The sequence below is a fragment of the Astatotilapia calliptera genome, chromosome 5 (genome assembly GCF_900246225.1).
Source record: "Astatotilapia calliptera chromosome 5, fAstCal1.2, whole genome shotgun sequence".
In the NCBI taxonomy this organism is placed as follows: domain Eukaryota; kingdom Metazoa; phylum Chordata; class Actinopteri; order Cichliformes; family Cichlidae; genus Astatotilapia; species Astatotilapia calliptera.
Genome location: NC_039306.1, coordinates 22335437 through 22360656, shown reverse-complemented (window position 1 = coordinate 22360656; position 25220 = coordinate 22335437). Strand labels below are relative to the sequence as shown.

The following is a 25220-nucleotide window of genomic DNA, read 5'->3' as shown; positions in this document are numbered from 1 at the left end:
TTTTTGAAGTAGCATGTACCGTTTGTCGCTACAGAGTATCCGACGTGTGGACCGAACGAGTTCCGCTGTGCGAACGGACGCTGTCTCATTAAAAATTCATGGGAGTGTGATGGAGACTTCGACTGTCATGACCACTCAGATGAAGCTCCAAAAAATCCCCGGTGCACTGGCCCAGGTTAGACACACAGAGTCTCTCCAGGAGTACTTTATTTATTCAGTTCATGTATTCAGTATATTTATTGAATTAGTGTGATTACAGGACATGTAAAATTCATTTTTAACCACTGAACTTGCAAAAAAACCTCCAAAATAAAAATAAAGGGACAATAATATTATAGCATATATAAAGAAGGTTCCAGGAAAGAAAGGGAACAAGGAGAAGTCACAGTCTTTATATTATAATTAAATACTGTATGCTAACAAGCCTAAAAGAGAATAAGACTCCACTATCTTTATCTTTTTGGCAATTGTAATCCGCTCTCAGCGTTTGCGACTGAAATTAATCCTGAGGCTTTTATATCAGCTACGCCGGCTGACATTTTCTCTTCATTTGTTTCTCATTTCATTGCTTCACTTTGCGGAACAGAGAAGAAGTGCAACGACACCGCGTACATCTGCAATAATGGAAACTGCGTGAACGAGACGTTGCTCTGCGACCATAAAGACGACTGTGGCGACGGCTCTGATGAGCTCAACTGCTTCATTAACGAGTGCCTGAACAGCAAACTGAGTGGCTGCTCCCAGCTCTGTGAAGACCTGAAAATAGGGTTTAAGGTAAGTGAACAGCATGAAATTAGGACTTGAGTTCTTAAGTAATGGATGTGTAAAAAAAAAAAATTGCACGGACTGCTGCTTTACCTGCTCTGTGCTTTGCTCCCCCACAGTGCAGATGCCATCCCGGCTTTCATCTGAAAGATGACAGGAAGACTTGTATTGACATAGATGAATGCACGACCACTTACCCGTGCACGCAGCGGTGCATCAACACGCACGGCAGCTTCCACTGTCTGTGTGTGGAGGGTTTCCAGCTTAGCCCCGAGAACCCCACAATATGCAAATCCACTTCTGGTAAGAAATGTGACAGATTATTAGCATTCAGGGATGTGTTTAAGGGAAAGCCTCTCATAATTTGTCATATCCTCTCTTCACTCCTTGCAGATGAAGAACCCTTCCTCATCTTTGCCAACCGCTATTACCTGAGAAAGCTCAACTTGGACGGCTCTAACTACACCTTAATCAAACAGGTGAGCCCTGCAGTTTCAGTCCTGCTGATGTGATTGGAAAGTGCTGGAGTTTATCTACACAACAGACTAATGCAGTTCCCATGCCTTGACAGGGCTTGAACAATGCTGTCGCTCTAGACTTCGACTATCGCCAGCAGATGATTTATTGGACAGATGTGACCACCCAGGGCAGCATGATTCGACGCATGCACATCAATGGCAGCAATGTTCAGGTCAGCATAGAAGCGTCTTGGCAGAGGAAGAGAAATAAAATGTGCTGCTAATAAATGCTAGAAATGTAAACTATATTCAAAATGATGAATGTGTTCGTGTGTGTGTGTACATTGGATGTGCAGTGAAAGCCAAAGACACGCTTTTAGTTTCAGAAAATAAAAACTGCCTGTTCATTTGTCAGGTTCTTCACCGCACATCACTCAGCAACCCAGACGGCCTGGCAGTCGACTGGGTGGGAGGAAACCTGTACTGGTGTGATAAAGGACGGGATACTATTGAGGTGTCGAAGCTGAATGGAGCTTATCGAACAGTTCTGGTCAACAACGGCTTGAGGGAGCCTCGCGCTCTGGCTGTGGATGTACGCTACGGGTAAGAGTGACACTGCAAAATGTTCCTAAAGTGCTAACAGAGAAGGTTTTTTTTTTTCTTTTTCTTTTTGGAAGAAGAATTTTTAGGTTTCTGTTTGAAGTGAAGGGCTCACTTTACCAATATCTGTTGTAGTCAGTAACCTACATCTGTAGGTTACATGAGGTGAAATGAACATGAGACTCTAAATCAGTTTTTCTCAAACAGGGTAATAATACCTCTTGTGGTGCTTTGGAGAACTGCAGGCAAAATAAGATTTATTTTCAAAAATGTTTTGTACAATTCCTACAATTAGTAACATTTAAAAAAATGTAAGCTTGATAAAGCTCGCTTACTAGATTCATGTGTGTTCCATCCTGATCTTGTTTGATGAAACTCCTGTAGAGCACTTTGTCACTGGTCTCTTGCCTTAAAAAGCACAATTTTAATACATTTCTCATTCTTACTCTCTAGTAAGATAGTCTTCCTGTTTTCAGTGAAAATTTGTATCTAGTTTAACCAGTCAGCTGCTGTAAAAGCTCACAGAAATGTTTTCCATCTTTTTAGTTGTGAATTTTAATCCATAGAAATGAAGTATTTTTCAGTGTCTTCAGACATTAACCATTTTTGATGGTCAGCGCATAATTGTCAGACAAAATATCAAAGGTTGACAAAATAAGAAGGTTGAATGTCTAGGACATCTTGAACCTTGTAAATGTTAAATTCAGATTTGCTATTAATCAGTAAACCTTATAAATATCCTTCACAGGTACTTGTACTGGTCTGACTGGGGTGACAACCCCCACATAGGGAGGATTGGGATGGATGGCACCAACAGGAGCGTCATTGTGGAGGATAAGATCACCTGGCCCAATGGTCTAACTCTGGACTTTATTAATGACCGCATTTACTGGGCTGACGCTCGGGAGGACTACATTGCGTTTGCTAGCCTGGATGGAACAAGCAGACATATAGGTAACATACACATAAACGCACAAGAGCAACTTCAGGTGTTGATTTTGTGGCTAAATTCTCCGTCTTTATGCTTGCACGTTGTAGTTCTGGCCCAGGATATTCCCCACATCTTTGCCATGACTTTATTTGAGGAGTACATCTACTGGACAGACTGGGAAACAAAGTCCATCAACAGAGCTCACAAGACTCTGGGGACCACCAAGACCATGCTGATCAGCACCTTACACAGACCCATGGACATCCACATTTACCACCCATATCGCCAACCTGATGGTAGGACAAAGATACCCGTCATTAACAACCACATGTTAATCTTCATCTGTGCTCTGGTTCTGTCTGATTTGCTCTGTGTCCTCCTTGTTAACATGTCTCTCCTCTTCAGTGGAAGGCCACCCGTGCCAGACAAACAATGGAGGCTGCAGTAACCTGTGCTTGCTCTCTCCTGGAGGCGGTTACAAGTGCGCTTGCCCCACCAACTTTTACCTAGCAGCCGATGGCAAACACTGCTTGTCCAACTGCACCGCCAGTCAGGTAAAAGCATATCTGCCTGTATTAAAACATGATGACACATCACAATACCAGATATTAAAAAAAATCATCTGTTTTTCTTCTTTTCCTTCAGTTTGTTTGTAAAAACGACAAATGCATCCCATTCTGGTGGAAGTGTGACACTGAAGATGACTGTGGTGACCACTCAGATGAGCCCGCAGACTGTCGTGAGTGATCCGACCGTAGCAGTCGTGACACATTACTGTTGTAGGCTGACGTTTTGATTATGCTGGTTAATAATGCGCCACGTATTCTCCCTGTAGCTGAGTTTAGGTGCAGACCAGGCCAGTTCCAGTGTGGTACGGGCATCTGTACTAACCCGGCCTACATCTGTGACGGAGACAATGACTGCCAGGATAACTCTGATGAAGCCAACTGTGGTACAAACACCTACACATATCTAGAAAGTCTAAATTAGAACTGACAGTCTTTATCCCATGTAATCACTATTTATTGTATTTGTTTGGGGGTTTTTCAGACATCCACGTGTGCCTGCCAAGTCAGTTTAAATGTTCCCACCCCAGTCGATGTATCCCTGGCATCTTCCGCTGCAATGGGCAGGACAACTGTGGAGACGGAGAGGATGAGAAAGACTGCCGTAAGTCATTAGTTCCTCTGCTATTTTCTTAGTGTCTCCCTTTCCTGTTCACTACGGTGTGACTGCCTTTTTATCTTAAACACTTTGGTTCGGAGCAAGCTGTCTCCGTCACTTGTAGCAAATTTGTCCCCAGAGGATGAACCAATCTGATTGCAGAGAGGCCATAACCGTCCTTCTTTTGTCTCACTTAGGCCACTATACTATTAAGCAGATGGGAAATTGCTAAACGCTGTGTCCCTCCCCGGAGGATCTCTGTCCTTTTTGACCTTTCCTTTAGCAACGAAGCCCTTGGGCCAAATTATGTTGCATAATGTAATTGGGATGGCATTTGCTAAGGACATTTCATTTTCCCTAGAGAGAGATTACATGAACTGTTCAGTCGTAGTATCCAGAGGTCAAAATGAGCATTTTAGCACCTTTATAGCAGGATCTCCGTGTTTGCCGTTTGAAGGAGCCGGTAGCAGAACCCAAACACTGCAGCTTTTTAACATGTGAATTCTTCAAATGGAGAGCAGCTTGTCTTTATGTAGTGTGATGAAGTAAATGGGCCCATCTGTTTGCCTCATATGCAGCGGAGGTAACGTGCGCCCCCAACCAGTTCCAGTGTACCATCACGAAGCGCTGCATCCCACGGGTGTGGGTGTGTGACAGGGACAACGACTGCGTGGATGGATCTGATGAGCCTGCCAACTGCAGTAAGACATCTTTCTTTTTATTACAACACCAAAACAATTGCTCTGCTTATGAAGAGCGTCTCCTCCGCATCGAAATGAAATGGCTCAGTAATAGAATCTGACCAATTATACTAATGAGACGCTGTGAATGTCAGCACCAGAGGAAATCTGGATGTGGAGAATATTGCGCTGGAGTTTAAAAGAGAAATTTAAAACTACGGAGTGAAACAGAGCTGCATCTAGACTTTTATCATGTCGTCGTTCACCCTTTTATTGTCGAGTTTGAAGCTGATTAAAACCCAGGCAATTCTTTTTACAGCATCAGTAAAGGAGGCATGACCTGTTTATCCGTTAGGAGGGAGTAAGCCTGTAAAGTCCCATATCTACTTTTGAGGGTCTAATCCAGTCAGTCTCCTCTGTTGCAGCTCAGATGACATGCGGTGTGGATGAGTTCCGCTGCAAGGACTCGGGCCGCTGCATCCCGGCACGATGGAAGTGTGACGGAGAGGATGACTGCGGGGACGCGTCGGATGAACCCAAGGAGGAGTGTGGTAAGGAAAGAGTTTTGGAAGGTGAATAAAGATAAAAGATGCTGGCGATGAGGGGAAACTTGTGCTAAATATGTATTTTGTACAGATGAGCGGACGTGTGAGCCTTACCAGTTCCGCTGTAAAAACAACCGCTGCGTGCCTGGCCGCTGGCAATGCGACTACGACAATGATTGCGGTGATAACTCAGATGAAGACAAGTGTGGTAGGTCACCCCAGCTTTTCTTACTTTTGGATGGGACGGCGCCCACTAACACTCTCACCCACCCTCGACGCACAGTGATTTGTAATATAATTGTTAAGTAATCTGTTCCATTAGAGTGGGTTTTAGTGGTGAGCAGGGTTTCGCTTGTCACTCTGCGTTTGTGTCTTATATTTATACACGCATGGTTGAGATTTAATTTGTTTTTAAGTTAGATGGCTTTACGGCCATTTGCACATCTCACGTTCACATCATCTCATGTCTGTTTTGCATTTTACACTGGCCAGTTGCTGTGAGCCAGAGGTAGGTGTTATCACCAGTTACCCAGCCCTTTGTGTGCCCCCGGCTTTTCTTTTAGTCCTGCCAGTATTTTTTTTTCATTTTATTTGTTTATTTTTAAATCCCCGTAGCTCTTTTAGCTCCCGTGTTACACATGCCCGATTCTGTACCCACCGAGCCAACCCTGTGATATGAACTATCTGACTTATTTTATCCACGTACGTCCGGCTCTCAACAGAGCTTCTTGTGTTGTTTTTTTCAGTCTGCTCTATTCCCGCCTTTTCTCTTCTATTTTCCTTTCCTTACACCTCTCCTTGCTCCTTGCTTCGACTCTCCTTGCTCCTTAATCATGCTCACACCCATTCTGAGCGCTTGTCCCTGTGTCCTCAGTGCCTCGCCAGTGCTCCGAGAGCGAGTTTTCCTGCACAAACGGGCGTTGCATTGCAGGGCGCTGGAAATGTGACGGGGACCACGACTGCGCTGATGGCTCAGATGAGGTATCGCTCACATTTTAACTTCTGATGGAACTTTTTGGTTTAAAATCTGACGTGCTATAATGAAAGCAATTCATTTTTTTTCTTTTCAGAATGGCTGTGATGTGAAATGTGACAGAGATCAGTTCCAATGTAAAAACGGCCACTGCATTCCCCTCCGCTGGCGCTGCGATGAAGATCCCGATTGCATGGATGGCAGTGACGAAGAGAGCTGTGACAGCGGCGGTAAGAAGCATGCGTCATCGTACCACCACTGGATATTTCTAACAAAGCTAATTCTTAAAATATCAGCATCTAAGACCGATGATAACTGAGCGCTCGCCGCTTTGTTTCAGCTGGTAGACACTGCCCCCAGGATGAGTTCCAGTGCAACAACACCCTTTGTAAACCACTGGGCTGGACGTGTGATGGTGAGGATGACTGTGGAGACAACTCTGATGAGAACCCAGAACAGTGTGGTGAGAACCAGTGCATTCCTCACATTGCTAGAATTACAGAAGACCATTTGATAGCCTGCTCTTATAGAGGTTTTCCTGTTCCTTAATGCTTTTTCTCCTTTGGTCCTTCAGTTAAATTCCAGTGTCCACCCACAAGACAGTTCCGGTGCCATAACGACCGTGTCTGTCTACCTGTATCAAAACGGTGCGATGGTGTGAACAACTGTGGGGACAACAGTGACGAACTCAACTGCTGTAAGTGTGCTTTTTTGAAAATGAGTATTTATTATTGGATTGATAAGGAGGGCAGGGTTTTAGTAACTTACTGTAACGTCAGATAAAAGTTGCGTATTGTTTTGCAATTGGATGTAAGACTTTTGTTATGGTTAATTTTTCACATGTAACATGTTAAAAATAACTTCTCTGTGACCCTTGTTCTCTTCCAAAAGGGAGTACCTCCAAACCAGCGTGCCAAAAGGACGAGTTCGGGTGCTCGAACGGCCGTTGCATCAGCTCAGTTCTGCGCTGCAACTACTTCAACGACTGTGAGGACTATGGCTCTGATGAAGTCAACTGCAGTAAGAAAGGTATGTTGGGCCACAGTGAATTTGTCACATTGGCAGTGTTCACCCTCTGACCGCCTGCTGCCCGTTTCCTTTCCCGCAGACACAGTACTGAATGACTGTCACAGTAATAGGACGGTGTGTGGAGATGGAGATGAAGCTCACTGCGTGGTCAACGGCACCGACTCTTTCTGCTCCTGCAAACCTGGCTTCACATCCAGTGGACGTAACAGATGTCAAGGTACCCTGGCTTCATTTTTCATGTGTCTTTTTACAACTCTAAGGCGTTTTGTGTTTGCGTTGTGTGTCATGTGGTTTTTGGGGTGTTTCACAGATAAGAACGAGTGCAAGGAGTTCGGAGTGTGTTCCCACATCTGCAACAACACTAAGGGTTCCTACAAGTGCAGCTGCCACAAGTACTTCAGCAGAATCAATGACACATGCAAAGCTGATAGTAAGTACTTCTAACCTAATCCAGCAATGTTTTGGGTTCGTTTGTTGTTTTGATTGACAAGCAAGGTTGCTGGTTCGATTCCAGCCAGAGACACAAATCCCATTTGGGGTTGCATCAGGAAATGTAAAACTGCCACATCAAATATGCAGAGTTACTCGCCGTGGCGACCCCTTGTGGCAAGGGAGAAGCAGAAAGTAGCTTCTATATACACACTGTACATTCTTTGTGTTTATTTCAATGCCTTCCTATACCAGAACTCACTTTGCTCTTCATCACCAGCTCAGAGACAAGTCCTCTACATCGCTGATGACAATGAAATCCGCAGCCTGGACCCTTCCATGCCAAACTGGCACTATGAGCAGATCTTCCAGGGTGATGCCAACGTGCGCATTGATGCCATGGACCTGCACGTGAAGACGAATCGCATTTACTGGACCAACTGGCACACGGGACGCATTTCTTCCTACGATTTGCCTTCTTCCTCCTCGTCCCCCAACAGCAACAACAACCGCGACCGACGCCAGAGTGACTCCAGGATCACCAGCCTTGAGGTAACTTTGTGTTTCTTGTGTGTTCTTGCTGCGTGCTTACAGAAATCTGATCTACCATAAACAAAGAAAGAATATTTGTCCAGTTTTATAGATTCTTGTTGCAGTCTCAATTTCTTGTTTGTTTTCAGATTCCTGATCTGAAAATGCCCCGGGGCATCGCTGTGGACTGGGTGGCAGGGAACTTGTACTGGACTGACTCTGGTAGAGATGTGATCGAGGTGGCCCAGATAAGTGGAGGACGCCACCGCAAAACCCTGATCTCAGGCATGATTGATGAGCCTCATGCAATTGTAGTTGACCCCCAGAGAGGGTAAGTGGTTTGTGGGAGGCGTAATATGCAGTCATATCGGAGAAAGGAGTTTGAGGAATGCACACTGTGTTTTAATTGTGTTGACATCAGAGAAATTACTTTTCATTCATTAGGAAAATGTACTGGGCCGACTGGGGCAACCACCCCAAGATTGAAACAGCTGCTATGGATGGAACCATGAGAGAGACTCTGGTTGAAGAAAACATTCAATGGCCAACCGGTAAACCACACAGCTATACAAAAGCAACACTTTCTTTTCATCTTGCCTGCAGTTAGTATCAAGTTTGAGTATTTCCTCTTTTAAACTTTCTCTAATTTACTGTGTGTGCATAGGCCTGGCGGTGGACTACTTTAACGAGCGTCTGTACTGGGCTGACGCTAAACTCTCAGTGATTTGCAGCGTGAAGCTGAACGGCAGTGACGCCATCGTGGCTGTAAACAGCATTAAAAACAGTTGCGTGGCATCTATTTGCATTCTACAGCTCCTCTTGTAATCACTTCTGATCGATCCGTCTTTATTAGTCAGGAATCCGTTCCAATTACACCTTTGTTTCCACTCAGAGCTCCATCAGCCCTTCAACATCGATGTGTTTGAGGACTACATCTATGGCGTCACCTACATCAACAATTACGTCTTCCGGGTGAACAAATTTGGCAAAGGCCCCATCGAGAACCTGACAACCGGAATAAATCACGCCACAGATATCGCCCTGTATCACCGTTACAAACAACCTGAAAGTGAGTGTGAGGAAAAAAGAAAAGAGCAAAAGTTCAAACAGCAGCAGCAGTGTTTAATCAGTTAGTGCACTGAAGCAGCTGTCGCCCCCATTTTTAATTCTTGTTCTCACGCTCTCTTTCTATCAGTGACTAATCCCTGCGACAGGAAGAAATGCGAGTGGCTGTGCCTGCTAAGCCCCAGCGGACCTGTGTGCACTTGTCCCAACGGACGTACGCTGGACAACGGCACATGTGTAGAGCTTCCTACTCCCACGCTGTCTCCTATCTGTGAGTCCACAGACAGAAAGTACACACTCGCATACACAGAATGTACGCAGGCACTGCCTTGTATATGTATGTATATGCATGCTACTGAAGGATTTTGTCGCCTACAGCTCCTCCTAGCGGTCCCTGCTTAATCCAGTGTATGAACGGCGGCAGCTGTTTCCTAAATGCCCACAAGCAGCCCAAGTGCCGCTGCCAGCCTAATTATGGAGGAGATCGATGTGAGATTGACCAATGCAGGGACTACTGCAAGAATGGAGGCACATGCACACCTTCCCCTACAGGTTAGATATGAAAACGTAGCTTACTTTGCTATATTTATAATGCCCGATATTGCAGTTAACAGCTGGGTTAAAATATTGCTTTATAGGCTACCTTCATGGTTCTGTTGGCCCAGTAAAATATTGCACACTTTTCTCCATTCTCCACCCATCCTTCCCTTCATTTCTCTTCATGTATCTGTCCTCCCACAGGCTCTCCTACCTGTCGTTGCCTGACAGGCTTTACAGGACCAAATTGTAACCTGCACACTTGTAAGAATTACTGCCGGAATAAAGGCAATTGTACGGTCAGCGCTGGAAACCAGCCAACTTGTAACTGCCCCTCTGGCTTCCTTGGCGACCAGTGCCAGTACAGTGAGTGTTTGCGTTGTCTGTGTGACGCGACAAGTTTCAAACTGTTAAAACTGAAATAAAGAAAAAGAACAGTTGAAATGAGCCTTTATGATGTGGCCAGGAATTAATGCACCTACGTTATTTGTGTGCGCCCGTGTGTGCAGGAACCTGCGAAGCCCATTGTCTGAACGCAGGAACGTGTCTGGAGAGCGAAAGCGGCACCAAACTGTGCCGCTGCCAGCCCCAGTACACTGGTAGCACATGTGAGATTGACAGGTGTCACTACTGTCGGGATGGCGAGTGCGTCCGCAGCAATACTTTGACATCGGTGGTGAACTTCACCTGTCGGTAAGAGCACTTATAATTTGCCTCAGATTAACGGAAAAGAAACATAAATGCGTGAAGCTGTCACATTTTGCTCAATTTCTTTCTTTCCATAGCTGCACAGATGGCCGAGTCCAGCCCAGCTGTTACACGTGCGATACGAACGAGTACTGTGCAAATGGCCAGTGCTCTATAGACTCCAATACTCGCCTTCCAAAGTGCATGTGAGGAGTGCATTCATTCATATTTGTTGTCTATCAGTCTTGGTTAAATCCTTTGCATTGTTTCATAGTGTGCATGAATATTTCTGTTTGCATATATCTCTGTCATTATAATACTGCATAGATTACATATTTTTTATTGTGTCATCTTGTATTGGTGTCTGTGTTCGTGTGTAGATGTTCACCTGGCTGGGAAGGGCATCGCTGTGAGTCTGTGGCCAGTAGTGATGCTTCAGGTTCAGGCGGACGTGAGTCAGCTCTTCCACTGTGACGTTGATAACAGAGGTTTCTTGAGTTTTGTTTGATGAGGCTGTTTGTTTTTAATTCTTTGTGTGCAGGCACAGTCTCCATACTGATTGCAGTGCTGATGCTGTTGCTGCTGATCCTCCTGGCTGCAGGAGCGTTGTTCTGGTACAGGAGAAGGATGAGAGGGTGAGTAACACGACATTCAAAACTTTGATTTACTTTGACCTCTTCTTTTTGTTTTTTTGTTTCCTTTTTTCTTCCCCCTTTTCTTCCTCCTTTCCGTTCTTCGATCTGCACTTTTACCCTCCTCCTCTGTAATGACATCTCTTCTGCTCCTCAGGTCTAGCCGGCCCGGAAAAACCGGCTCCAGACGCTTGCGGTAACGGCTGCCAGGGTTACACTTTTCTCTCCATGCCCTCTTTCAGTTCTTCATTCTGAGGCTCTCTCTTTCCCTGCCTCTCCCTTAACCATGAGTTCCTGTGCTGTGTTTGGTCCTTAGTGTTGTGCCATTTTTTTCTGATGGTCATTGAGGCTGTAGGTCATCCCGCTCCTACAGTGTCCGTCCTGTGTAGTTATTCTCTTTCAAAGCAGGGCTCCAGGGCAGATCTATTGAAAAGATTAAATGAATAGATCTGTCTGTGTGTTAGCCAGTGCTGTAGGTCTTTCATATTGTTGTCCATCATATTGTGCCATAATGTACTGTGTTGTGGTTTGAGCTGTGGTAGTGTCTCTTGTAGCGAGACATGGAGAGTCCAGTAGCATTGTTCCAAGCTCTGACTGGAAAATGCAACTTCCCAAAATCCAGCATTTACTTAGCCATGGATACTTCATTCGTATTTTAGAGGAATGATTGTGGATTTATTGGGGGTCTGGGAAGATATCCAGGTCCAGTATGTCTGGATCTGACATTACCTCCTGTACATGAATGCTGGGTTTGTGTTGGTCCTTGTGCTGTGGCTTAGCCTGGATGGTGGTGAGAGTCATGCAATGCCTCTCCCCTCCCGTCGTAATGTGGCTGTGTCCCTGCTTGCACTCTTCAGGCAGCTCTACTCTTGAACAAAAGATGAAATTATGACTGCTCTCCTTGTCATTTTGTATAGGGCCAAGGGCTTCCAGCACCAAAGGATGACCAATGGGGCAATGAATGTTGAGATTGGAAACCCTGCTTACAAGATCTATGAGGGCGAGCCTGATGACGATGCTGGGGAGCTGCTAGATGCAGACTTCACTCTGGACCCAGACAAGGTAGAGAAAAATATAGACGTGTGCAAAACTTCAGTCACTCTTCATTTCTTTATAGTGTTCTTGCAAGTTGCCAGACTATTATAATGCAGTTTTTATTTAAAAAAAAATGTCCTGAGTAATAGTTTAATAGTTAGTATTTTCAGTCCAGTCCTTGTACCTGACTATTTTCAGAGGGATGCTTTCTTGTTTGTTAAGCCACTTAACGCCAACCTATTAATCATTGAAGGGTTTAAAAAAGGTGCGTAACTCAAGTGATGAAGCAGTTTTCTGTTTACACATAACAAGCAACTTAGCAAAGAACCAGTTTTATCTTTAGCCACTTTGTTATTTGCAGACTGTCGCAAACATCATCATCAGACAGCACAGACAAGCTTAAAATAGTATTGTTGCACCAACAAGGCGATTCCCAAAAAAGCTATTAGCCCAAAAAATTGGCATCTCTCATCATGATGTGCAGTGTGTCCTTAAAAACACTTGATGAACAGCAGGTCATGTAATTAAGAAACAAGAAAGGTTCAGCAAAGACCTGACACAGGACCTGAGAGATGCAGGTGAAGCGATTAATCCAAATTTTCAGTTTTTTGATTCAAATTGTCATCAGTGTGTATGGAAGCGAGCTTTGAATGTCCTACAAGAAGAAGAAGCTTGCCTAAGAGAGTTCTTGGTATGTTGAAGAATAAAGCTGGTTATACTGCATTTCCATGTATGTTTGCACAATAAATCCAGCATCTATTCCACATTTATCTTGCAAAATATAAAAAAAAATTGGAATGGCTGAAGACTTTTGCACAGCACTGTATATTCGTGATGCTAAACTTCAGTGTTTTAAACATGATGTGATGGATCATTTTTCTTCCTTCCAGCCCACTAACTTCACCAACCCAGTTTATGCCACTCTGTATATGGGAGCTCACAACAGCCGCAACTCTCTGGCCAGCACAGATGAGAAGAAGGAGTTGCTATCCCGTGGAGATGAGGAGCCCCTTGTGGACCCACTGGCATAGACCTTGGTGCCGGATCACGCTATTCCAAACACCCCCCCATTCTTGCCTTTTAAAGAAAAATTGAACAAAAAAAAATCAATAAAAAGTGTGAGAGAAAATTGATAAACCATGTGAACACTGTATAAAATGTACAAAAATGAAGGACTACTTTTGTATGTGATTGCAGTATTATATTTTGTTCTTTTGAGATTCCTCTGGTCAAAAACAAATAACATTTTCTATGAGAGATTTTTAATTTCCACTTCGTCCCTTACCCTTTACCTAAATAGCCACTACCTCTGTGCAAAATGAAATGGAAACATGGAAATCATAAGAAAAAAAAAAGAAATGCTATCATTGGAGCAATTTTAATTTTTTATTTTTGTATGAATTGTATAGAAAAGACAAAAACATTGTTCCATTTCACCAGTGCCAACTGTCTGTTGTTTGTGTCGACTTTGAGCGGGAAAAGGCAAAAACTCAAAGTTTTTGAAATCGGTACATTTGTCATCTTGTCGAGCTTCTTGGCAAGAATGTGTGAGACAGATTTGTGATAGCACCGTTTGTGTATAGCACATGTAAAATGTCAATACCAGATGGCAACTACAGTATTTCCACGTATTTTTCTTTCTTTCTCAGAGAACAATGTTCATAAAATGATTGTGTGGTCTTCCTTGCACAGAATATCACATTTTACGGTATAGTGTATACTGTAGGCTTTATACCTTAAGATGTAAAGAAAATGTTTGTTTTTATCACTTTGTGTAACAGCTGGAGCTGATGTGTTGCTGTGGAGAAAGGATAAAGAGGCTTGTTGGTGCGTGATTGTGCAGTTATATGAAGAACGTGGAAGGTGGTTATGGGTTAAACATTCCAGGCAGAGTGATGGATGGAGATTACGGATGTAAAGCAATAGATGGGGTGATACTTTAATGGGTGGGTAGCTGGCTGTGTGTACATGCCCAGAAAACAGCTGGCTAACAATGGCGGGGGCTTTTTTGATAGAAGACTTATAGATAGTGTCATGTTTGCACTATTTAGCGTCTGTTTTCTGGTCTTCCTGTAGAGGCTGCAATTATGGTCAAATGTAAGGAAGGAAAGATTTCTTTTCTATGTGTGTTCTGCTTCTCCAGCCCTGGTTTTTGTTCTGTAAAGACCAGGTAGCATCCATCTGGCTTTGTGAGTAAATTTGCCTTCAGAGGATCAAAGTCTGTATGTTCACAGTTGTGTAATGACTCTGTCTTAAGTGCATTATTTTCATTTGATCCTTAGCGTTTCTCTGTTTTCTTTCTTCAGCCCTTCCCCATCTCTTCTCTGTGCCCTGCTGCTGCTAATGCTACCATTCTGGTTGCTCTGACACGTCCTTACGCTCAGCCTCTGTCCCAAAATGCTGCTTCTGTCAGAAATGTGTCAGCCATATCTTAATGCATGTGAAAAGTAACACAAGTCTTCAGTGTAACTACAATAACAAGTTTTTATTTTGCTTACCTGTCAAGCCAGTGTTATTTTATGCCGTCGTGTATGTTTTGTCTTTAATTGAGAGAGAAGTACAATCATTTTACCGAAAGGACATTTTTGCTAAATCATATGTGCATTTCCAGACTTTTGTTTTGATTAGTCCTTGGTTTTTTAAAATGAAAAATGACACATAGCTTTTATAGTACACAATGCATGGAGGCGCAGACTTTCTTCTGAAAAGAGAATAATGTTTAATTTTTGCTGGAGTACTTTACAAACTAAATAACAGATATTGTTATAAATAAAATTTTAAAAATTGTACAGAAAACAAGCCACAGTGTTCTGTGTTTTGTTCACAATTGGTCCTGATAAAAGGAGGAATTCAGTGTGGAGGATTTAATCATTTATTAGGCAAACAGAAAGTCAGACCATCAGCACTGTAGACCTGAGATTATATAAATCTGTGTTTATGCAAATCTACATTTTATATTGTTACATGATGAAAACTTTGACAATCAACAGAAAAAAAAATCATCACTTAGTATTTGAAGATAATATATATAGCTAATGAAAGAAGTCAATTCTAAACTTTACTGATCAGATAAAACATTAACAGAGAAAAGAGCAAAACAGAGTATTTGAATTTCAGTGTCTGTTTAAAGAGTCATCTTTAAACATTTTTAATCCAGCTGCACTTTGTATTAAGAACGTCACTCAATGCCTTTGGCCTTTAACTCTTCTTTGACTCTGCTCAGGTACTCAGGGTCAGGATACCCAAAGCTGTGGAAACAGAACATATCCAAGGTTAACATGTAGTATTTTATTAGAGAAAACAGTAAAAGAAAACATTTACCGCAACACAAGTAAGAAACCTGGCTACTCTACCTTTCTGCTCCTCCTGACAGGGATGTTTTGTGGTGAATGTCATTCCAGGTCACCTGGCCGTCCATTCCAGTTGTTCTGGATGTCCCAATAGTAAAAATGAGCCTCTGGTCAAACGCTTTTCTCAGCAGTCGCAGCACTTCATTGCCCTCTTTGTTGTTTGGAAGATATGCTGTTCTACTAATACCATAATAGTGCTGTCCAGGATTGGGATGTTTTGCCTTAAAAGCAGAATGGAAAGTAAATAATTTTTATCATTTTTTTTCTTTTTATAAAACTTCAAATGAAAACACAATCATGTTTTGTTTTTTTAAACAGGGACATAAGCATTCAGATAAAATTGTCACTTACCGTCTGTGTTCCACTTGGAATCTCATAGCTGATCTTTATGGTGCCACAGTCTGAGTATCCAGGGAGGGAAAATGTGAATATCTGGTGTGACATTCTTCCATCTGGTTGGTCTCCGACTATCTTACCAAAGACAACTCTGCATATAGGACAGATGGGCCCATTCGCCTTCTCCGCTTGTTTCAGACAGTCTTTACAAAATTCATGTTTACAGTTGAGCTGTCTCTTGTTTTTGAATTTATCCAAACATATAGGACACCTTTCATCACTTTGGTCACCTGCTCTTTTCCCACTGTCAGTTGGTGGGTCAATGTTGTGCTTCCTGTTTGCTGATTGGCCATTCAACACAGGCTCATTGGAGGCCCCCTCTGATTGAGAAATGATTGTGCCACTGAACCCAGTGGCACCATGGAATTGGGATGAAACAAACCTCTGGTGTAGACAGAGAAGTGCTCTGAGGGCGTGGCTCTCCATTGAGGCATTTCCTTCTTTCTTGTAGAGAGCTGTGACATTAACTTTGCCTTGACCAATGTCTGAATCTTTGAATGCTACGTTAAACTTAGCTTTGATCTTTTCTATTTCCTTGTTATAAGAGTTAGTCATCGACTTCCAAAATGTCTTCTCAATGATCAGTCCTGCATGCGGGAAATCATCTTTGATGGTCACGTTAATCTTCAGTGATTCTTGAGTCTCTCTTTCATACTCTTGATGAGAAGCATCTGTGTTTCTTTTCCAATGTGTATCTGCATATAAGCACTTACTGATAACATCTTGACTTTGTCCTGGTCCACGCACAGTCATTGTTTCAGAGGTCAGAGTAACCAAAAGCTTGTTTTTCTTTTTCTGGATGGTTTTCAGTGCATCGCCCCACTGATCTGAATCTATGAACTTGAGAGGAATAACTGAGCGACTGGATTCAACTAAGCTTTTCTGGACAAGGTTTGCAAACTCCTCGAAAGCACGGTCTGGTCTCCCATGTTTTTGGTCTTCTTCAAATCTCACCTTCACATCTGCCATGATTTTAACTCCATTCTCTTTCTCTATAAGTTTCATTTCCTCTTCGTACATGTGGCTCACGTACCAGAAAGGAGCCACTGGGACAGAACAAGTGTACATTTCTTCACCTGCAGGATCTCTGCTACTCTGTTTCCCCACCTGAACTTGCTCCTGAAGATTAAAAAAAAGGTAAAATAATCTTTAAAAAAAAAAGATCATTATGTTTGTTTGTTGAAGATCTTCTTTTTCATTTTTATGTTTGTAATTAATGACACAGTACATACAGTTTGTAAGTACATTGGGGAAGTACCACTATCTTCTTCAGTTGTAGAACCTGTGTTACTCTCCTTCCCTGGCTGAATGTGCTCCTGTTGAAAAAACATACCGTATATCGTTTATATACATACTGTATACTGTATAATGCACTTATATACATACACTATACAGTATATCTCATTAATATTTTGATAAACTTTTAATTTATGACCCAGTACATACATTTTTTGTCTTTGGCATGAAAGAAGCACCCATCTGGTCTCCAGCTGTAGAACCTGTTTCACTCTGCTCCCCCTGTTGATCTTGCTCCTGTTAAAATACAATACATTATTAAATTCAATAGCATGCATTAATATTTGTTTTTTAATGATTTACTACATTTTACATACAGTTTGTGGCTCTGGTAGACTTACTGAAGAATCATCTTCAGTAAGTAGTTGTGTATCGAGCTCTGGAGATGGCAGTGTCAGACTGATGGATGTTATGGTGACCGTTGTTTTTTTTCCCTTCCCAGCTCCCTTCTCAGTTTCCTTCTCAGTTAGTGTTTCTTTACTCAGTTTCTGAAGCTCAGTGATAGCTTAAAAGAAAAAACATAAAGAATTTTTTTTAACCAATATAAATATACAGGAAGAAGTCAGTGTGTGTGTGTGTGTGTGTGTGTGTGTGTGTGTGTATAACACTATGTATTTTGGGGAAGTTATAAAGACAGTAGATTAATCAGATGATTATTAATCAAATGATTATGTAGGACTTGACTGCACCTGGAGCTGGTTTAATGTTTATCACTGCACTCCCATCTTTTAGGATCCTTTTCACTGAACAGTCCACATTAGGTATACATTTGTTGAACCAGGTCTGAAGCATTTTCTGTAGACTAGTCTCAGGCTTCTTTGTTTTTTGTGGTTCATCATCAGACTTTGTCCACTTCAGTGAGAGAACAATGAGAGCTCCATCTTCAACCTGTGATAAAAAGAAATGAAATAAACAATTGATAAAGCAGTGTAAATCTGTGTAATCCTATGATATTCAATGAAAATAAAAATATCTAAAAGCCATTTTAATCATTGTTTAAATTTATATCTTTAGAATTATTTTTTCACTTTTACAATGCAGATAAATAGTGTGAGGTTAGCCACATGTCATATTTTCACATTTTCAGCTTGAACAACTTTACAAATCTTCTCACTGGCGATCACAGTCACACTGAACAGCTTTACACAGCATTGATCATGTATCTCCTGAACCTCCACTGTTGATCAGCTGAGATTATCATATTGATCTTGTGTAATCAATACTTTCACTTTCACATAATCTTGTTTGGAGCTGGAGCTTGTTTTGTGTTACTGAGAACTTAATCATACACACACAAACTGATCAAAACACTTACTGCAGCAGGTGTATCGGTAGGTTTTAGATGTTGCTCATTTTTGCCCATAGCAGAAGGCTGCACCTTTAATAATGATAAAAAGTCTTTTTAAGTATAAAAACAAACTCTTGTGTTGCAAGTAAAACAAAACAAAACAAAAACAAGCATACTGCTCCCAATGAAGATAATAACTATGGCTATTTAATGACTGAATTAACCCCCAAAATTTTGCAATCTTACAAAGTTTTTTTCACTGATGAACCTCCAGAGTGGATCAGCTGAGATTATTATGTTGATCTTGTGTGCTTAATTCTCGAAAACGTATGTAACACACAGAAACTCACAAAAACACTTACTGCACCAGGTGTATCAATTGGTGTTAGGTGTTGCTGGTTGACACTCAAAGAAGAATGCTGCACCTATAATAATGGGAGGACGGCTTTTTAAGTATAAAAAAAGTGTTGTGTCAACTTAAAAAAGAAGTTTATTGGTGCTAATGAAGGTGGATATTCACTAAAGTTGATTATTTAATGACCCTTTAACACCAAAGCTCCTGTAACAAATTTGCAACCTTATGAAGTTTCTTCACTCATGAACCTGATCAGCTGAGGTTAGCTGAGCTTGTGTGCTTTCACTTTTACTTACTTTTTACAAGAATATGGATAAAAGCTGGAACTGGTTATGTTTTATAGAACAGATGAAGCATAAGCACACAAACTCGGCAAAACACTTACTGCAGCAGTTGTATCTGTAGGTGATGAATGTTGCTGGTTGTCACTCAAAGCAGAATGCTGCATCTATAATAATGAAGAAAGACTTTTAAAAATAAATCAAACAAAGTGTGGTGTCAAAAGTGACATTTGAACGCCGCTCCTCCTTAATGACTGCATTAACACCACATTTCCTGTAACAATATTATTGTATTCTGATTCGGTGCTAGTTTACGTACGCTCTGGTCGTCAACCTCCATGGGTTCCACCATGTCCGTGTCCATGTTTCCGATTTTGATCGTCTTCCTTCAAAACACAACACAAACAGACGACATAACAACAGTGTGTTTTTTACTCAAACAACCAGCAATTCTTTATTTGCTGATTTTATATATAAAAAAAACGTTTCCATAAATTAGCTAACGTTGCTCTCCGACTATCCTGCAGAGCTACACTCTCGGATACACTCCACTTTCCAGTTTCCTTATGTCTTACATTTTAGCCAAACCTGTACAAATGTGTGTATCTGAACAGAAATATACCTGGAAAATATTACTTTACCTCGTATATGACTTACTCCTGCCTCGCTACTTTAAACACTGGTACTTCCTTATAAACGAAAGCGAAAGCTTGCAGCTCCGCAATAAGGATCTGCGTCACACTCCAAACACGCAAGTGCACCTCTGTCATTTCCAGCAGTGTTGGCAAGAGGTCTGTTCGCTTAGCTGACTGTGGAAACTAAATCCTTCTTCATTGCTAGAAAACTACAGAAAATGTTCTTTATGTTACATGTATGTTGTCTGCTTTATGTTTCAGATATTTTTAAGAGTTTGTGTAAGATCGTTTTTGTTAAATATCTTCTGTCTTATATGATTCTGACGAACACTGCATTGATTTTTATTTCATCTTTGACTCCCTTCAGAACTATGATACCTGAGGGAAAAGTATTAATAATAGCCTATAACTCAAATAAAAGGTCAAATGTATACCAGAATGCCAGAATCCACTGAAAATTTTGGTTTTAACTTTAAAGTACCTCAAGTACATTTTCTGCTGATATTTCACAAATTCTACTCATTTTCCACTCACTGTAAAAGGTTTTGGTGTTCTGTTTGTATTTTTATAACATTTTTAAAAATGCTGTGATGAACTTTTTTCTTAGCCTTAAAAATGCCCCTCTGTCCTCATTTATTATAATTAATTTAATCGTATGTATTTTTAGATGCAGTATACAGTGGGAATGATCCTTTAATACACAGTATACCTACAGAAAATCTTATATGCAGTATAGGTGCAGTGTTGGGGAGTAATGGAATATGTGTACTGACGTTACGTGCTTAAAATACAAAATATGAGTAACTGTATTCCGTTACAGTTACCGTTTAAACAGGTGGTATTTAGAATACAGTTACTTTGTTTCATATATTAGGCTGCAGTGTTGGTCAAGTTACTTGAAAAAAGTAATCAGATTACAGTAACGCGTTACTGCCCACCTCTGTTAGGCTGTCCCCTGTCTATTTTTGGTAATTCCAGGCCGGTTTAAACCCACACAAAACAATGTCTAGGTCTCAAGCTCGCGGCCCATGTCATCTCTACTTGCATAATGAAGTGAAGAAATATTTTTAAAAATTATTGCTCAAAAAATTATTTAATATGAAGGCAATAGGCAGAGTGTTACAGGCATAACCCTAAAGAATAGCCTCGTGGTTGTAAGTAAGCTATTAAAACTCGACTGTACACTGTGTTCGTGTTTTCCTCCGAAACAGTAAGTTCCGTTGGAGCAGCCTTTCAACGCCTCTCTCTGTCTCTCGCTAGCAAAGTTGATCCAGTCAACAAAGTAAAGCTAGTTTTCGGCTACGAGCGGAACCCGACGTAGCCAGAGGTCCCTTACAGTTCGGCGGACCTGTTTTATATACGCGGCCGCTGCAAAAAGTGCAGCCTTACCTAATGTCCACCCTACTGTTACTCATTTCATATTAAGATTTAAAAATCTAGTTGGTATTGGTATGGCGAGTAGCCTTCAATAATAGTAATAAATCACACAGCAATAGTACATTCATGTAGTTGTAAAAAGCATGATAATATATTAAGTAATCCAAAGTATTCAGAATACTTTACTCTCATTGAGTAACGTTATCCTTCTGTGGGTTCAGAGCACACGTTACAAAAAAATACGTTACAAAATACATTTTGGGGCGTGTATTCTGTAATCTGTAGTGGAAAACATTTTAAAAGTAACCTTCCCAACGCTGAGTATAGGAGGTTGCCTTAAAATGTAGGAAGAGGCACAAGATAAAAGGAAAGTTATTACACACAAACGCCAACATGCAAAAAAAACCTTTTTATTTCTTGTTGCCATGTTTCAGCAAACATGGTGGAATTTAGAGATTGGGTTGAACAAAGGTTTCAGAAGACACAATACAAAGCTACATGGTAGCATTATGAAATATATACAAATTCCACTGTAAGCATGCAAATAACACAAGAGTTTAACACTAGACTGAGATTGCTACCATAGCCACAACCAACCCCATATTCCAGTAGCAGCACTGGACTGGGAGACATTCATGGGAGATGTGGCAGTTTTCTGATATAAATGAAAAAGCTCTCTGACAGCGTGGCTCTCCATGGAGGCATTTCCTTCATCTTTCTTGTATAAGGCTTTGACATTGACTTTGCCTTGACCAATATCTGATTCTTTCAGTTCCACATTAAACTTAGCTTTGATCTTTGCTATCTTCTCACTGCAAGAGGTAATCATCACCTTCCAGTAGCTCTCCTCCATCGTTAGTCCCATATGCATCAGATGGTCTTTGGTGGTCACGTCAATCTTCAGTGATGTATCTTGAGTCTCTCTTTCATTCTCTTCATGAGAAGCATCTGTGTTTCTTTTCTGCTCTGTATCTGCATTTAAGAACTTTTTCATGGCCTCTTGACTTTGTGTTGGCCCACGCACAGTCATTGTTTCAGAGGTCAGAGTAACCAAAAGCTTGTTTTCTTTTTCCTGGATTGTTTTCAGTGCATCGCCCCACTGTTCTGACTCTATGAACTTGAAAGGAATAACTGAGCCACTGGATTCAACTAAGCTTTTCTGGACAAGGTTTGCAAACTCCTCGAGAGCACGGTCTGGTCTCCCATGTTTTTGGTCTACTTCAAATCTCACCTTCACATCTGCCATGATTTTAACCCCATTCTTTTTTTCTATATGTTGCATTTCCTCTTCGTACATGTGGCTCACATACCAGAAATGACCCACTGGGATGGAACAAGTGCAAATCTCTTCACCTGCAGAAACTGTGCTACTCTGTTTCCCCTCCTGAACTTGGTCCTGGTATAAACAAATAAACAAATGAGCAACAACAGCAACAACAACAACGTGTGTGTATTTTTAATGATTTACTACACAGTGCATACAGTTTGTGGAGCCGGCACAAATGTACGATGGTTTGTCAAAGCATCCTCTGAAGCACCTGTCTGTTCTCCACCTGCTGAAACTGCTTTACTTTGCTTTCCCAGTTGAACCTGATCCTACAAATACAGTACATCATTAATTTTAACAGAATTCATTTATATTGGTTTTTAATAATTTACTACATGTTACATACAGTTTGTGGATCTGGCACAGATGCAGAAGGGTTCATTGAAGCATCCTCTGGTATTTGTGCATCAAGCTCTGGAGATGGCAGTGTCAGACTGATGGATGTTATGGTGACTAAATCTCCATCCTTCCCAGTTAGTGTTTGTTTATTCAGTTTCTGAAGCTCAGTCAGGACTTAAAAGACAGAGACAAAATGGATTCTTTTTTGAAACCAATATAAATATGCAGAATGAAATAGAAATAAATGCTTTTTTTGGAGAAGTTATAAAGATAAGAGAGTAATCAGATGATTATGTAGGAGTTTACACCTGGAGCTGGTTTAATGTTTATCACAACACGCCCATTTTTTAGGATCCTTTTCACTGAACAGTCCACATTAGGTATACATTTGTTGAACCAGGACTGAAGCATTTTCTGTAGACTAGTCTCAGGCTTCTTTGTTTTTTGTGGTTCATCATCAGACTTTATCCACTTCAGTGAGAGAACAATGAGAGCTCCATGTTCAACCTGTGATAAAAGAAATAATAATAAAACACTAAAAACATGTAAGCCTGTGATATTATGCTGAAAATCATTAATTTAAATAAGTATAGTTTAGCATTGTTGAGATATATCTTTTTAGAATTATTTTCTTTAGTATTATAATGAATAGTGTGAGCTTAGCTACGTGTCATATTTTCACATTTGTCACACTGATGTCGCCTTGCAGCCTTAGAACTTTACAATGTTCTTACTGATGATCAAAGTAACGCTGAACAGCTTTACACATTGTTAAGTTCCTCAATCTCACAACTCTTACAATACAATGCTGATGGTTTATATTTCATCTTATGCTAATTCTCATGGCCATTGATCAGTGGTCTGTGATCAGTGAGTTTTGGTCAGTGGTTGTTGATCAATGATCATGAGAATTTGTATAATTAAGATTAAGGAACTGACCTCCCAGCCCATTGTTCCTTCAGTGAGCTGGTTTCAGTCATTATGCAAATGTACTGTTTATAAGATTGGGGAAACCTGCAGTCAGCTGAGACTGAAGAAGTCACTTGGATGAGTGACAAAACGTTTCTCCCACAAAACGCTACGTCCAGATGAACAGAACCAACTTTTGGACACCGCCAATAAACTAATATTATGCTGACCTTGTAATCTCAGTAGTTTCACTTTACGTTTTACAAGAATACGGAAAAAATGGAGGACATTAAGTATAAGCACACAAACTCACCAAAATAAAAAATCTTTTTAAGTATAAAAGCAAACCGTGGCCTCAAAAGTGCACTTTAAAATATGTAAGGCTCCTACTGAAAATAAGCACTGTGGATATTTAATGACTGCATTAACACCAAAGTTCCTGAAACTATATTATTTTATTCTGATTCGGTGTTAGTTTACATACTTGGCTCATGTCATCAGGTCTGTCAACCTCCATGGGCTCTGCACTGGCCATGTTCAAGATTTTGATCGTCTTCCTTCAAAACACATCAAACACAGACGACATGACACAGTGTGTTGCACTCAGACAACCAACAATTCTGTATTTGGTGATTTTATATAAAACTATTCTCATAAATTAGCTAACGTCGTTCTCCACCTAACCTGCAGAGCTACACTCCTGGTTGCACTTCACTTTCCAGTTTTCTAATGTCTTACATTTTAACCAAACCTGTAACAACCACAACGTTATATCACACGTTTTATGTATCATCTAAACAGAAATGTATCTTGAAAATATGACTTTACTGCGTATTAGACTTACCCCTGCCTCGCTACTTTAAACTGTTTTTTCCTTATAAACGAAAGTGAAAGCTTGCAGCGCCACAGTCACGCCCCAACACGCAAGTTCGCCTCTGTCATTTATTTGGGACAGAGTGTCCTCTGTTGTTGACTAAAGGTCCGTTTGCTCAGTTAAAATGACTGTGGATACTAAACCTCCCTTCATTTCCAGAAAAAGGGCAGAAGATGTCTTTTGTAGGACAAGTTTTTTCTGGCTTGATATCTCATGGTTTGCAGTTTGTGTAAGCTCACTTCTGATAAATATCTACTGTCTCATATGATTCTGACACATGTACAGCACTGACTTGTTTCATTTAGTTGATATAGGATATACCAGCTATACAGCATGATGCTGTAAATAAAATAATTTACTGCAGGCTATAACTCATGCAACAGGTAAAATGTATCATTTACAATCCACGGAAATTTTCTGTTTGACATTTTCTTTAGTGTAAATCAAAAACATTTTCTGATAATATGTTACCAATTCTACTCATGTTTCACTTGCTACAGAGATTTTCTGGTGTTGTGTTTGTACTTTTATAAAAAAGCATTTCTGCCACCACTTAAAAAAAGTGATATATTGTGGTTCCGTCCTAAAAATGCTCCTCCATTCTTTGCAGTTACAAATAAATGAAATCTTTTCATGTAGATTCAACATGCAGTGGGAAAGATCCTTTAATATACAGTATTTCACATTTCCATTACAGTAATCCTAAATTGAACATTTATGCAGTATGAATAG

The 25220-nt window shown here is 40.9% G+C and overlaps 2 protein-coding genes across 3 annotated transcripts in view; one reads left to right on the top strand and one right to left on the bottom strand.

The window, feature by feature from the left end:
* LOC113022588 (low-density lipoprotein receptor-related protein 1) overlaps positions 1–13416 on the top strand; it is a 99622-nt gene extending 86206 nt beyond the window's left edge. Inside the window, exons 54-90 of one of the 2 annotated variants that reach the window (XM_026168130.1) lie at positions 35–175; positions 587–774; positions 885–1068; positions 1159–1244; positions 1337–1456; positions 1639–1826; positions 2572–2777; positions 2862–3050; positions 3160–3308; positions 3400–3493; positions 3590–3706; positions 3805–3924; positions 4497–4619; positions 5024–5149; positions 5235–5351; positions 6018–6124; positions 6214–6346; positions 6457–6579; positions 6691–6813; positions 7008–7145; positions 7225–7362; positions 7456–7575; positions 7855–8126; positions 8255–8436; positions 8550–8656; positions 8770–8889; positions 8998–9174; positions 9301–9441; positions 9549–9722; positions 9912–10073; positions 10217–10400; positions 10493–10600; positions 10775–10845; positions 10936–11029; positions 11184–11222; positions 11944–12088; positions 12952–13416. In XM_026168130.1, coding sequence (XP_026023915.1) covers positions 35–175; positions 587–774; positions 885–1068; positions 1159–1244; positions 1337–1456; positions 1639–1826; positions 2572–2777; positions 2862–3050; positions 3160–3308; positions 3400–3493; positions 3590–3706; positions 3805–3924; positions 4497–4619; positions 5024–5149; positions 5235–5351; positions 6018–6124; positions 6214–6346; positions 6457–6579; positions 6691–6813; positions 7008–7145; positions 7225–7362; positions 7456–7575; positions 7855–8126; positions 8255–8436; positions 8550–8656; positions 8770–8889; positions 8998–9174; positions 9301–9441; positions 9549–9722; positions 9912–10073; positions 10217–10400; positions 10493–10600; positions 10775–10845; positions 10936–11029; positions 11184–11222; positions 11944–12088; positions 12952–13092 — 5147 coding nt within the window. In that variant the 3' untranslated portion in view covers positions 13093–13416. The remainder of the gene's footprint in view (positions 1–34; positions 176–586; positions 775–884; positions 1069–1158; positions 1245–1336; positions 1457–1638; positions 1827–2571; positions 2778–2861; positions 3051–3159; positions 3309–3399; positions 3494–3589; positions 3707–3804; positions 3925–4496; positions 4620–5023; positions 5150–5234; positions 5352–6017; positions 6125–6213; positions 6347–6456; positions 6580–6690; positions 6814–7007; positions 7146–7224; positions 7363–7455; positions 7576–7854; positions 8127–8254; positions 8437–8549; positions 8657–8769; positions 8890–8997; positions 9175–9300; positions 9442–9548; positions 9723–9911; positions 10074–10216; positions 10401–10492; positions 10601–10774; positions 10846–10935; positions 11030–11183; positions 11223–11943; positions 12089–12951) is intronic. The other variant, XM_026168131.1, reaches the window with a different exon arrangement.
* Positions 13417–14917: 1501 nt separating this feature from the next.
* On the bottom strand, positions 14918–24512 carry LOC113022043 (uncharacterized). Its single transcript, XM_026167023.1, has 18 exons — positions 24459–24512; positions 24099–24171; positions 23014–23212; positions 22713–22879; positions 22522–22635; positions 21618–22435; positions 19685–19768; positions 19347–19413; positions 19132–19194; positions 18754–18816; positions 18419–18481; positions 17793–17991; positions 17421–17608; positions 17254–17340; positions 17040–17123; positions 15763–16926; positions 15415–15632; positions 14918–15309 (listed from the first exon to the last, which is right to left on the bottom strand). Exons 2-18 carry the CDS (start codon positions 24147–24149, stop codon positions 15240–15242), a joined length of 3699 nt encoding a protein of 1232 aa, XP_026022808.1. The 5' UTR covers positions 24150–24171; positions 24459–24512; the 3' UTR covers positions 14918–15239.
* Positions 24513–25220: the final 708 nt, after the last annotated feature.

Coding starts and splice junctions, on each gene's coding strand:
- LOC113022043 (XM_026167023.1), bottom strand. CDS start 24,149: ATGGCCAGTGCAGAGCCCATGGAGGTTGACAGACCTGATGACATGAGC. Junction 18,817..19,131: donor CTACAGATACAACTGCTGCA/GTAAGTGTTTTG, acceptor CCATTATTATAG/GTGCAGCATTCTTCTTTGAG. Junction 15,633..15,762: donor TTCCAAGTGGAACACAGACG/GTAAGTGACAAT, acceptor TCTGCTTTTAAG/GCAAAACATCCCAATCCTGG.